The sequence below is a fragment of the Sciurus vulgaris genome, assembly GCF_902686455.1.
Source record: "Sciurus vulgaris genome assembly, chromosome: 13".
Taxonomy (NCBI): Eukaryota; Metazoa; Chordata; class Mammalia; order Rodentia; family Sciuridae; genus Sciurus; species Sciurus vulgaris.
This window is the reverse complement of record NC_136474.1, coordinates 62,079,101-62,093,620: the sequence shown is the minus strand read 5'-3', so window position 1 is coordinate 62,093,620 and position 14,520 is coordinate 62,079,101. Positions and strand designations below refer to the sequence as shown.

Sequence of the window (14,520 nt, the reverse complement as noted above, 5' to 3'; positions counted from 1 at the left end):
AGTGGGAGCTGGGAGAGGGTAAAGTTAAGCAGTGTCTGACCATCCTGGGGAGGTTCCTGCACTTTGCCTTCATTGGGACAGCATACCTCAGCCCTGATCTCTGTGTACAGACAAGCGCCCCACCCCCCGGTAATTTTCCTGCAGTGAGATGTCCACACAGGCAATGGTGCCAATTCTTCATTCTGCTTCAAGACTGTGAGATGTGGAAGTGTCCCGGCATCACACATTGTTGCTTTGGCGTAAGGGGCAGGGACTGCTCACCTTTTTTGGTGTCAACAGCAGAGACAGCCTGAGTGAGAAGAGGTGCATTGGACTCGGAGTACTCTACAAAGACCAGCAGGAGCTTCAGGGCCGTCTTCACCACCAGGCGGAACTGGAGAAAAAACAAAACCATCAGACAGCTGCACACATGGCCTTGGACCTGAGGGCACTGTCCTAACCATAGTTAACCCATCTCCTCCAGGGCCTCGTTGTTCTTCTCAGCACTTACACAGATTCCTTCACTAGTTCCTCATTAGCTACATCAGGAAGCAGAGATGAGTATTCTCCCCACTGTGCAGACCAGGAACCTGAGGCACAAAGGACTATGTCCATGGTCACATGGCTAGTAGGAAATAGAACCAGATTGAATGTGGGACATTTGGCCACAGAGCATACACCTCACAGGTTCCCAGCAAATGGGACAGTGTATGCCAAGTTGTTATCATGTTTGATTCCAGCAACAACACTGTGTGGTAGACACCGTCATAATTCTTATTTTTCTGGTGAGGAAGCAGGTATAGCAGATTAAATGACTTGCCCTAGGTCACTACAGCCAGCTTGGATAACAGGAACCTGAGCCAGATCACCCATTTTTAAAAAGGCACAGCAGATTGCCTGGCACCTGGGAGCCCACACTTCTGAGCCCAGGACTCAGCAGTTGTGAGGGACCACATAGAGCTCAGAGATCTCCTTCACTAAGGTAGGACTTGCCCTTGGGAGGCCACAGGTCACTCACCCAGAGAACGTGCCACAACTTCCAACAGAAGTTGCAATAACTCCTAACTCTAGCACCTTCTGCCCTGGGGCTGCAACAGGCTTGAGATTTCCAGGTTTGTTCCCTGCCCCTGGCCCCTGTGGTGCTGCAACCCCTTGCCCACAATCCCCCTTCCCTTAAACCTGCTTTCTTCTGAGAACCTCCTTCTTGAACTCACATACCAATCACCTCCCAGAAGTGGGTTCAAATGGGCATGTAAGAAACATTTAGCCCACATTGAGCTTTACACTCCCCCCAAGCAGCTTGCCTTCTGGTGCCCGTCCCCAACCCCCATGGCACTGAACTCCTTCAAGGAAAGAGGGAAGCTTATTTTCATGTGTCTCCAAGGCCTAGAACTGCACTTGGCCCAGAGAGGACTTGGAGATGTTCACTCATTGAATGAATCCACCAGTTAATGACCAGGTCAATCACTCAATGACCCCTCACCCACCCCCGAGCCTCTATCACCGTGGAGTCAATCAGCTCCATCTTCTTCATTTTTTTCTGCAGCAAAAGGAAGAGCCAGTGCCTCCCGGAGGCATCTGCTTATGTTAAAGTGGTAGGAACACAAGGAGACTACAGGGAGGGGGCAGGGAGTCCACAGGGAACAGCACAGAACATCACCCACCTTGGATCACTTCTCCCATGTCATGAGTACCTCTACCCCTTTTCTTTTTTTCTGCTGTCTTACCTAGGAAACCACCTTTTTCTTGATCCCATCTCTCTCTCCAGTTAGTGCCCTGGTTCTCAGCTCCTGTTCCTAGAAAAACTTCCCTAAAGAGTTACTATGGCCCCTGGCTCCACTTCCTAACCTCACATCAACTCTCCAACCCTATCTGATAGGACTTCCACCACAGTTTAGCCTTTTCAAGGTCTGTGGTGGCCTTCCTGTTGCCAATTCCAAACGTCACTTCTCTGAGCCTCTTTATCTCAACTCTCAGCAGTACATGACACAATTTCCTTTCAGTCTGGGTCACTAGTCTCCTACCTCAGCCCCTGCTTTGTGCCTCCAATGTCTACACTGCAGCCAGACTGACCACTGTACCTTCCTGCTCATCACCCCTAGATCCCATCATGGCCAGCAGCTTGAGCAGCTCTTGTAGTCTTTAGGTCCTGGCCTCTGCATGCTCTCTGACCTCTGTGATCACTTCTACTCCTGTTCAGTTTGCTACCACCATTAGCTCTTCAACTGGGTGAGTATGTTTTTCCACAAACCATGGTTTATTCATGACTCAGTGCCTTCTTGCTGGCTGTTCTCTGCCTAGAACCAGCTAGCTACCCCAGGCCTTGCATTTTCTCATTCTTCAGAGTTGAGAAATTCCCTCATGGAAAATGATTCCATGACACTTCATCTGAAGAGCCCTTGACTAATACCATATCACTGTTTAATCACTGTTTAACCTTTTTTTTCTTTTTTTGGATACCAAGGACTGAACCCAGGGGCATGTAACCATTGAGTCATATCCCTAGTACGTTTTACTAAGTTCCTGAGGCTGGCCTCGAACTTGTGATTCTTTCAGCCTCCAGCGTCACTGGAATTATAGGCATTCACAACTACACCTGGCTCTTCACATCCTTTATCATGACCTGAAACTGCTATGCAGTTATCCTCAGTATTCATAGGAGATTGGTTCTAGAATCCCCATGGATAGCACAATCCATGGGTGCTGGAGTTAGATAAAATAGCTTAGTATTTTCATGTCCTCTGCTGTGGGGAACTGTCCATGTCTAGCAGAATCAGACTTGGCTGAGCCATGGGATACAGAGGTCTGACTTCCAGGAACTGGCAGTCCTGAGAGACTGTTCCAGATTGCCAGGGAATAGGTGGCCCTGTATGAGAGTGGCTCACCATCTGAGGATATGCTAGTTCCCTAAGCAAATGGCTTCTCCAGCTCCACCCCATCCTGTCCCTCACAGAAGCCCCTCCCAGTCCAGGCCCCTTTACCTGTGTAACTATAAATAAAGGTGAAGTTTGAGTTCTCCATCTTGTTGGAGGCCAGATCTGGTATGGCCCAATTAATTTGCCATACCCCCTTCCATTTGAAAAGAGTATTGGCTCTTTTGTGTTTATTGATTAGTTAATAATTAATTGATTTATCGCTGGCACCATCCTGACAGTTATCCCTTCCCTCATTCATGCTGGATGTGGAGGAAACTCCCCCCACTCCTCTATGCCCACTTTAAATTACTAATACAACCTCATACAATGTACTTGCTATGCAAATAGTTGTTACACTGTAATATTTCAGGAATAATGACAAAAAAGTCTTGGCTGTTCAGGACTGAAAATTGGTTTTGGAATATTTTTGATTGTGGTTGATTTACCACATGGCACTTGGGGACAGAGACAGGGAGGGCCGCCTAGCTCACGTGTGTTCACCTGCTGGCCTTCTCCTGCTGTCCCTAAGAACATAAGCTACAGAGCAGCAGAGACATTGCTTCGTCTGCCACACAAGGAGCTGCTAGTCAGTACTATGTGTGAAGGGCAAATCAGCACATCCTGAGGCTCCTCCTTCCAATCCATCATGCTGATGATGCGTGGACCTCAGCCCCCAGCTGCCATCTCGAGTCTGCAGGCCAGCCAAGAACCCACCCCAGTCATATCAAGGGCAGCAGCACCAGGGGCTTCCATCCTCAGGCACATCCTCACCATGAGGGGACCGAGAGCCTTGGAGGACTCTGAATGCTTTACAGGGTTTCTGTCTCTCTTCCCCAATTGATCCTCTGCTTCCTGACTGGGGATAGAGTGAATCTGAGTATTTTCTCAACAGCTACAAGGCAGGGCAAATGAGGGGGGGGGGTATGGTATAATCAACTGTGCTTTGTATACTTAGAGATGAAGAAATTTCTTCATGTAAATAAAAAAAACCTAGCAAGTCCAAGCCTGGCGACTTCCTCAGTTGGTGGACTATTATTATGTGGTTTAAACCTTCTAAATGCCTTCCTGGGAAAGAACCTGGCTGCTGCCCAACCCCACCAACCCTGTTAGCTGGTCTCAGCAGGGGCTCCCAATGCCCATCTCATAAAGTTTCCTTCCAAGCACTCATGAGGTCACGGGGCCCTGACCTACATGGTCCCAGGCATGCAGAATCCCCAAACCACTCTCCCTTCCAAGGCTCTCTAATGAAGAAACCACTGTTTTCCAGCCAAGTCCTCCTTTCCCATTGGTTTTAACATGCCTATTCATGTCATCCTCTCCTCTGTTGCAAAGTCTGCTTGGAGCTCTTTTGGCACTAAGTTTCATTTTTAAAAACTTCCCAAACTTTTATGATTCATAATTTTAGGTTTCTATGAATTTGGCTTCAACTGAGTCTAAGTTAATGTTCGCGTACTTTAGGAAGTTTTACCATGTAAATTAATAGCAAACATATCAGATAGTTGAACTAGAAAGAAGAAAGCATCAGAATGTTAATTTCGTAGAAACGCCTGGTACGAATTGCAAACATGTTCTAACTAATCATCAAAATATATCCAGGGGCTCCTCAGAAATTCCTTACTATCACTACTGCACGGCCTTAGAGGTAATAAAATACATCACTTTAGGAGAATTCACCCTCATTCATCCAGAAATTGCTTAATTTGATGCCCTCATGTATCTGGAATGCTGTCAAAACACTCCAAAACTTAGAACAGCCACCATGGGGACCACACACCCATTCTTCCAAGGTTCAAACACACTGTTCACCCCAAAGCTCTTAAAAACCCAACCCAGGTGCCACTTGTGCCTAATGTGGACACATTTGAATAGAAGCAGTTATTGAGAGTCCCAGCCCACATCTGCTGGGAAGAGGCAAATCAGAGCAGAAAGGACAGACCTCAAGAGCAAGCATCACAAAGGAAGAACGGGAGGAGACTGCACAGATGCCAGAGTGCATACCACTGCATGGCCTGGCACTGACAGCATCCCAAACATGTCAGAAAGCATCCGACCATCTGAGCTGTCCGACTCTCAGCTGTTCCAGGTGCCCCTTGATGTTGTAATGGAGGGTTTAGCAATGATGATCCAATGCCTGTCCAGCCCCAAGAGCAAATCAATAACAACTGATTTTCACTGTCATGGAGCATCTGATGCTATGGAAATAGCAGTGACAAGGCACACAGGGCTAGAAGCAACAAGGAGTCCACAGACAAACTGGCTTATGGGGAAGGAGCCAATTCCCCATCCCTGGAGGTTCTGCCTGGTGCTTGCTAAGGCTGTTGTAGAAGGAATTCAGACACCGGATGGCAGCGACACCATTTAAGTTACCTCCCAATCCAAGATTCTCTGCTTCCCCTTCTGACATCAAGAGCACCTTCCAGATGCCCGGCACCCTGTCAGAGTCTGTGAAGGAGAAAAAGCCAGGCCCCCATTTCAAGGAGATGACCCCCCCAGTTAGAGACCCTCAGTCAGGTAGCTGAGGACAAATGCAGAGAGTTCCCAGGGGGCATTTCCTGGAGCATGAATGACAAGGGGGCTCAGAGCCAGATCTAGTCAGAACTTTCACATTTCCATGGAGCTTCAGAGGCATGCAATGGCGTTTGGGCTCTTGTTTGCACAAATAATCCCACTTCCTTCAGTCTGGAAAAATTATACTGAGGCTCTAGGCTATGCCTTTGGGCTTTGTTTCCTGTAATTTATTTACATTCTAAGGAATGCTATTATTTCATTTGAAGTTTGCCCATTGTAAGAAAGAAAATGTTTTTTGTTATTCTAAAAGATGCAGTTAAAAATCTCAGGAATCAGACACCCCTTCATGAAGTAGAGTACAGAGAAGAGAGAAATGGCTGTGGGCTGAATTATTGCCATTTCATCACAATTTGGCACAGTTTCGGGATGACTGAGCTGCACTTTGTCACAGCTATCATTTTGCACTCTCTGTTTCTGATCAGTATAAAACAAAGACCATGAATCTTCAGAGGAACCGAGATGCCTGCTGACCCACAGAAGAAACAGTGGCCAGGTTGAGCCTAGTTCAGAGGCTGAACCTCCGTAGTCCATAAATAACTTTGGGTTCCAACATCACCTCTCTTTCAGAGAGATTGGTCAGAGGGAGGGAGAGCAGGATGGTGTTAACAGTGTTTTGATGCTGTTTTATTTTCTGGGTTAACCCACAGTGAGGGTGTAGAATCGGCCTGTTCAGAATCTGGGTATTTAGATTTTGAATAAATCTTTACCACCAGATGTACAGGAAAAGAATAAAAGACAGTTTCTCAATACTTTTACAAAACAAACTGGAACTCTCTTATGTTTTATTATACTTAGGGAAACACAAGACTTAGCAGGTCAAATATGCTGCTCATTAACGAGAAATAAAAGTATTCCAAAAAACCTTCAAATTCCTAACTCCTCTTCTAAAAATTCAACAACCATAAAAAGAAAACAATTTCCAAACCTCAGGATTTAAATTACTAAGTGGGTCAGAAAAACATGCTTGATTCTGTTTCATTTTTCATGAAGACAGAATAAATATATGTTATATAAATGGATTCTGGTTGTTAAAACTGAAATGGGAATTAGTAAGATAACTTGATCTATAAAGTTTTGCCATTTTGTTTACAAGCTCACCAGCACTTTAGAATGTTGGACACTACTTTAAAATAAGTAAATAATAATAATAATAATAATTCTAGCCACTTAAGGTACATATCAATAAGAATTCCTTCAACCTTTTATTCCAATGACATACACTCAAGCTTAGAATGGGCCCTGAAACCTTTATAATGAACTCTCAAATAGTCCAACAGAAATCTCTGGCTCCAAATCTCTCCCTTCTTAATCTCTAATAGGTTACATATAACATCTTATCAGAAATAAAGTTGAGGTCCAAACACATTACCTAAGTACAGAACTCTGGGCCTTGGCTTGCAAATATCCAGGAAGGAGTGTAGTGACCAGGGTTGGCACATCTGCGAAGACAGCAAATTGCCTGCACCAAATCCAAGTGCCCTGGCCTCAGAGCCTAGGGCCACCTGCTATGACTCCATACAACTTGCAGAAAGGGAACTGACTTTGTGATGAGCATAGTTGCTAAGTGTGAGACTGGGAGGCCCTAAAAGGTTTTACTAATTAGTGAAAAGGAAATCCTGCAGAAGGTAAAATATAGTTGATTATCCAAAATAATTAAGCAACAAAATACACCATGCTACAAACTAATATTTTCTGCTATTGAGGTAAAATGCTGGGACTTAGTTGGACTTTTCTTTAAAAAAAAAAAAAAAGTGAACAAAAATGACAACCAGAAAATAGCCACTTTCCTAACTTTCCCTTAGGATACTCAAAGTAATTAAAGAACTTTGTGAAAACGTGCCAGGAGACAACAGCTAGCCTCAGGTATGGTGAAGGTGCTGTTGGAAGAGTTTGTCAGTCAGCTTGTTGGAGTAACCTTGGAGCGGGTGGTGAAGGACTGGCAGGTAAGTGCGGGCAGGTGGAGAGAGACAGAAACCTGCGGGAAAGGGTGTTATCAGTGCTGGCAAAGGGAAAACAGAGCCTGTGGGGCGACTCTAGGGCTGGATACCAGGAGCCTCTGCCATTGCTTCTGTTCACCTCTTCTAGAAGAGGGTAGATTCTCATCAGACAAATAGCACACTGACTTCTCTGCAGTTTTTGCATCACTCCACATGTTCTTAAAGGTTAGAAACTCACATTTTTACTTTCTTTAGCTGCTAGAACACAACTGGTAGTCCCTGGATACATGGGCAGAAGCATCAAAGTACCATCCTCTTTGCTGTTTCTTGTCAACATAGGAATAGCATCTATGTGAATTGCTAAGATGCTGTTCTGCTTTATAGAGAAGCCTCTTGAGAGTGAAGGAGCTACAGTCATCTTCCTGAAGCCAACCATCCCAGAGTGCACTGCAGCAACTGGAAATCCGCCCTAGACAGGGTGCCTTAAAGGGCCACCCCATCAAGGCCTGGACTAACCTCTGACCTCTCACTCCACTGTCTTCCAAGAATAAGAACTTGTGAAACCTTTCCTCACTTTTTCTCCTACTGAGACTATCCCCCATGGGGGAATCTTAGAAATCAGATAAGTTTTCTGTGTACACCAGATAGCAGCAGAAAAGCAACAGCCCCAAAAGGGAAGTGGGCCACGTACATCCACAGTGCCCCTCATATAAACAGCATGAGCATGTGCCATTCGAACCCTGGAGAGTTTAAAAATCCTATCTAATGCAATGTTGTAAGGGGACAAAGAATTTTAAAAAACTATACTAACAAAACAGGCTTACATAACATAAGATGCAAGGTTCTTTAAATATACTATAGCATCAGAAACAATTTGTTTAACAATATGAGAAAAATCAGATATAGTATATTCATGACAGAACATTGCATAGGCATTAATTATCTGATAATATCCTAATAACACAGGGAAATGCTTATTATACAGAATTTATAGTATAAGCAAAAAAATCAAAGAAAAATCAGGAAGAAAGGCATCAAAAATTAATTTTTATTTGGTAACATTTCTAGGTAGTTTTTAAAACCTTTTTTATTTTTAAAGTTTTACACAATACCCTGATAATCATAATAGTAAAAGTTTTAAAATCATTATTTTTAATAAAGATTTCCAGATTACACCATTCAACTAACTTTTTTCAATCTGTTATCAGTTTCATTATTAAAAGTTAATGTTAATCTAATTCCTATTAGTGAAATACATATTAATTTAAGTAACTTGGAAGCAATAAACACAAAATTCAGTATCCAGGATTGATTTAAAAATAATAGAAGAATTCAAGGAAATAACTAATGTTCTGATAACTTCCCTTGGCTAGACCATGTAGAATTTATTGACTCAATACACCTCATAGTATGAAATATATTGCCAGTAGTTTTGTAAATATTCAAAATGGGACTTCTTTGTATTTAGAAAGCTATAAAGAGCATCATTCTTGAACTAACAATGAGGAAAAGTCAAATAATCATGAAAATCTTAACTTTTTAAAATCCATCATGGAGCTAGGGTTGTAGGAAAACCAAGTAATCTGAAGTCTAAGGAGGGCCAGTTCTCCTTCTAGCAAGAAAATGTAGAAAGGAGGCCAGCAATGGCTGGTGTGAGACAGGGAGGGGAGGAAGGTGGAGCCACCATACGAAGGAGCAAGAAAAACTCATAATGGTTTTGACAAAATGCTAAAAACTGAGGGTGGATTATCATGAAAGCATGAAGACCCTGGAAACTATAGACACAAAGGGAACTGGCCACCACTCAGCAGCTGTGCAGAGCCCCTGCTGGGGAAGTCAGGGGCAGAGATGAGACCTAGAAAGTCTCTCATGGTGTAGGTCTGCAGGTGCGCAGCAAAGCCAGGGAGACAACAACTATCCCAAAGAGGGAGGGGAATTCCTAACAATTATGTCCTACAGCTCATGAAACCCACCAACAATACCTGACAAAATGTCTGGAGAAATTTTGACAGAATGTCTCAAGCATTTAGAAAAGAGAAAAAAATACATTACAGAGTATTAGCTGCACGCACCTATAATCCCGGAGACTTGGGAGGCTGAGGCAGGAGGATTCAAAGTTCAAAACCAGCCTCAGCAACTTATTGAGGCCCTACACAACTTAGCAACACCCTGTGTCTCAAAATAAAAAATAAAAGAAAGGCTGGGGACGTAGCTCAATGGTTAAGCTCCTCTGGGTTCAATCTCTGGTACAATTAGAAAAAAAAAAAAAAAAAGGAAAACACCAGGAATTGGTAGTGTTGAGATGAGATGAGCGGGTCATGGCAAACTGCACATATCTTTGTTATCAGGTTGATGGATTCTTGGAAAAAAAAAATTTCTTGCTAACAACACTGGACACTAGGTGCTAGGTATAGTGCTTAGTGTTTTATACATTCTTCTCTAGTATTCCCATTTTATAGATGGGTATCTCCCTTTTATGGATGAAGAGACAATCCACCTAAAGGATAACACAGTGGGTTGGACCCCAAAGCTCCAGCACTTAGAACAAACGCAGCTTATCTTGATTTCAGGAAGGACTTTGAACACATCAAAGAAAGATAGTTGTATGGTCGAGTCAGGCAGTTCCCTGCTGACTGCACGATGGCCCTATGTGTCCTGACCCATCACTGTCAACAAGCAGGTTGCATTAATTTAGATATACCTTGTCTCGGTCCCACTGAACATCTTGGACTATAACAGAGAAGCTTTGCTTATTAAATTTGCATTAAATAACACTAGCACTAACAGTCACTATAATGAACAATCAAAACAAAATTCATCATCATCTTGAGGCTGGACCTCTGGTCTGATCAATGGCGGGAAAATGAGAAGTTCTGCATTTAGATATAAATCAATCACAGACGTGAACAGAAATAACTGGCAGACCTGGCTGTATGGATAAAAATATCCTGGGAGGTTTAGAGGATTGCCAGTTTACTTTGAGGCAGTCCCCAGGACTGAGGTCAAGAGGCGTAAAGAAGCAGAGATGGAATTTATGGAAGAAACATGGCCTTATTCCCATGAGGCAAGCATCTTACAGTCTTTCTGCTAGATGCACAGAAAAGTTCATCACCAGTATGATGAGAAACTGGAAACCATGTCCCCAGGGAAACCGTGAATGTAGCTTGAGCGGAGCTATGGTATAACTAACTACCCAGGTGCTAGAGTGTGTGCAGAGGGGTCAGGGTGTGCTGCTCCGACAAGCAAGCACAAGGGATTGGCTGATGGCAGAGAAGAAGATGCTTCCCCAAAAGGTGGCTTCTCACCAATTCCAGTGTCCAGTGACGGCCAGTTCACCTAAGGAGACAGCACTCCCTTTCTGCCTGTAGAAGTATCAAGAATGGGACTCATGATTTCAGGATTATCTCTAACATGGCTTCACCATCTCTTCAAGGTCAGGATTCTGATACTTCATACTACAAATCTCACCATGTGGGGGTCATCCAGATGGTCCACACACAGCGACACACTGACGACAGCAGATCACAGGGCTCTCGGACTCCTTTCCCTTGATCAGCCCTTATTCCCTGGAGCACAGCAAGTACCAGGCACCTGCTGAGCCCTTGGGGGTATTTCCTTCATCTCTAAATGAGTGTGTTCAAATGTGCCCACAAACCCCAATTTTCAGTGTGTGTGATCCTGATGGAGGTGCTGCCATTCCCTGCTGCCCAGAGCTGACCTGTTTTCATTGTTCTACAACCAGAAACCCAGTCCTAGGATGCTATTCCTCAAGACGTTGCCACATTTCCAACATTCTATTCCTGCTGCAACTCTGAATCAGGTCCTGTCACCTCACAGTTGTGACACTGCACCATCCCCATCTCTCCCTCCTCTACCCCTCCATTCTACATGCCATGCCACTTCTCTTCATTCTACTGTCCCAATAGGAAACTTTCAGCAACAGCCCCAGAGAGAGAGCAAGCCAGCAAGCATGAGACAAAGAGGTGGGAGGTGGGAGGTGGGGCACCTGGCCAGGGCTCCCCAACTCAGGTTCAGTAGCTGGGACTATGCAGCACTAGAGAAGCCTGGCCATCTTCACAGCAGTACAAAGAAAGTATGGAGATCTGTGTGATCAGCAACCCGGGGCACAGCTGAAGGAATTAGATGCAGAGTGGGCAAGTGTCAGCAACATCCCTGAGAACTGGAAAGGAGGTGAGGGTTTGCGAGTCATGAAGCCCCTGGGGCCACCCCAATGGGCCAGAGAGACTTTGAGTTAGGGTGATGAAAGGCCAAGCTGTACGTAGCGAATCATCTTACCTCAATTAGTTAGAATTCCAGATCTATGAAGAGAACAAAGCCCACACCCTGAGATAAGTCATGGGATGGGCATCTGCCTCTTACCTCTTACTGGGAAGTTTAAAGATGGGCTTTTGTAAATAAAAAGAAACACTTTATCGAAAACACTTTTTTCTTTCTTTTAAAAAGTCATTATTTGGCTGCAAGTACCTCATTTTCTCCTCTGGCTATGAGTTTCAAATATCTGCAAATATGCATTGCAGAATGACCCTCTGGCAGGCTGCAAAATCACATCTTGTTGCCTTTCATGGAAGGAAAATTAAGAACTCTGGAAACAGAACACGAAGGTTTTTCTAACCCACTACTTCCTTTATCAGCTCTGTGCCTGTTTAAGGCAAAGACAGAGGATGACAAGGCAAAGCTTTCAGGTTAGGGAGGATCAGACTGTCAAAGGAAAATGCTGGTACCCAGGCTTCCCAATTTAATTCAGCTTGAGCTAGGAAAGTCTTTCACAGACATATCACCCCAATCTACACATTTAGAGAGGGAACTGAGACTTTGTTCTCAAAACCTAAGGGTCTTGGTGCATCTACTGCTTCCAGATGCTTCATTCCCAGAGTGGGGTGGGGAGGAGTCTCTGCAGATACTGCTCTGGTTTTGTAAAGAAGGGATTTCATTAGAACTACCCTGAGAATAAATTTGAAGGCTAATGTTGTTGTTGACTTTCAGCCCCTGACCTAGAACGGAGCACATCCTGCAGGGTCACACAAGACTTTTGTCCGACCTCACAGTGAGTGATGGACATGTGCTGTGGGTGTCACCAGTGTCCTCCTTGCTAACAGAACTGTGAGCCCCAAGACACAGGCTGACTCTTGGCACCAAGAGCCAGTGACTATTATGAACCTGCCTTTGGGAAGATGAAAGATGGAGACAGAAGTCCACGGTGGTCCAATACTTCCCAGCTGGCTGGGGAGGAAGCCTTGAGGAACCAGAGAGCAAGCACTCGCTATGTGTGCCATGCAAGAAAGCACAATCCCTCCAAACTCATCTTTTGAAGCTTTCCAATGATTTCTCCATGTTATTTAGAAATGCAATGAGAATTTTCCTGTGCTCTTTTTCAGTTATTTTCCTTACAATATGACTCCAAAGAAAAATCGGCCCAGAGTTGTTGTGACACCACAGGCTGGGCACCAAGAGATGTGTTCATTACCACTGTTCTCCTTTACTTATCATCTCCCTTTTCTCCCCACTGTCACCTCTCATTTCTTTCCATCTCTCTCCTCTTCCCTTCATTGTGCTTTGTTCTGTCTTACTCCGTTTTTGCTGCTATAACAAAACACCTGTGACTAGGTAATTTGTCAAGAACAGAATTTTATTTCTCACAGTTTGTGGGAAATCCAAGATCAAGGTGCTGGCTGGTGAGGATCCAGTCCCTCTGTTTCTAAGATGTCACCTGTTGCTGAATCTTCCAGGAGGGAGGAAGGCCATGTCCTCACATGGCAGGAAAGCAGAAGAGCCTGAGACCTCTCCCTCAAGTCCTTCTCACAACAGCATGAATCCATTGGTGAGGGTAGAGCCCTTGATACCTCAACACCTCCCAAAGGGCTACACCTCCCAATACTGGTACAGTGGGATTGAGTTTCTAGCCCATGACTTGGGGGACACAGATCATGGCACCCTCTATTTTCTCCCTCTGCCCAGATTGATCCTCTTCCCTGTTCCCACCCCACAACCCCAATCTTGCCCTCATTCTATTTCCTTCCTGCAATGTGATAATAGAGTCTCCCATTCCTACCATAGCATACTAGGTTTTATGACCTTTGAGAAATAGGACTGATTGTTGGTATTTATCATGGCCATGATAAGCTATAATAAAACTATACAGAATTTTTTCTGATAAAATTTTATTAGGAGGAAAATACAGATCTATAAAGTTCTGATTTTGAAACTGAGGGAAATCAGTTCAGATTAACGTAATTCTGGAGACCTGCTTAACCCCAAAGGAGAACCCCAAAGCTGTGCAGTATCAAGAAACTACAGAATTAGTCCTAGTGTGGTAGATGTTTAGAAAATATTATATATGGATATATGAAGATATTAGATTGAGTTGCTTCTAATGATATTTTATAAATATTTCTAGTTTGCATTTTTCTTCTATAATAAATATAGGTATTCTCTTCTATCCTTGGCATGATGGACCCAAATGTGCCTCACCACTTCCTTTAAGACAGGTACACAAATGGTGACAAGAAGAAGTCTGAAACAGCACCTACCCATGGTCACCCAGTCCAGTGTGAAGTTGAATAAGAGAGTCAGTGAGGTGAAGTATGCTCTCCTGGGACACATGATAGCTAGGGAGACCACAAAGGTTCACGGACACTAAATATCAGTAGCTCATGTTCACATGTATTCAGCTGTCACATGTACCAAAAAATACATCTTTACTGAAAAATCTCCTCCCATCTCTCTAGCTTTTAAGGTCCTCAAGACCATTCAGGGAGTTTTGGGGAGGGACCAGTTCCCAATGAACACGCAGATTGGAAGGGGCTCCCAACAGACACAGGAAAAGACAAACACTGAGACCCAGTATCAGATATCAATCTTCCCTCCACCTGGCTAAGTCAACCTGGTAAGCCCAGCATTCCACTGCCCTTCTAAGGTCACTTACATCAGTTTTAAAACACAGTCACTTCCATTTTCCATAGGGAGGGAGGGAGGGAAGGAAGGGAGGAAGGAAGGAAGGAAGGGAGGGAGGGCGGAAGGAAGGAAGGAAGGAAGGAAGGAAGGAAGGAAGGAAGGAAGGAAGGAAGGAAGGAAAGAAGTGAGGGAGGGAGGGAGGGAAGGAA

The 14,520-nt window shown here is 44.2% G+C and overlaps 1 protein-coding gene across 21 annotated transcripts in view; it reads right to left on the bottom strand.

Moving 5' to 3' along the window:
• FHOD3 (formin homology 2 domain containing 3) overlaps positions 1-14,520 on the bottom strand; it is a 491,479-nt gene that overhangs the window by 186,163 nt on the left and 290,796 nt on the right. For all 21 annotated transcript variants that reach the window (XM_079108491.1, XM_079108492.1, XM_079108488.1 and 18 more), the window contains exon 7: positions 262-373. In XM_079108491.1, coding sequence (XP_078964617.1) covers positions 262-373 — 112 coding nt within the window. The remainder of the gene's footprint in view (positions 1-261; positions 374-14,520) is intronic.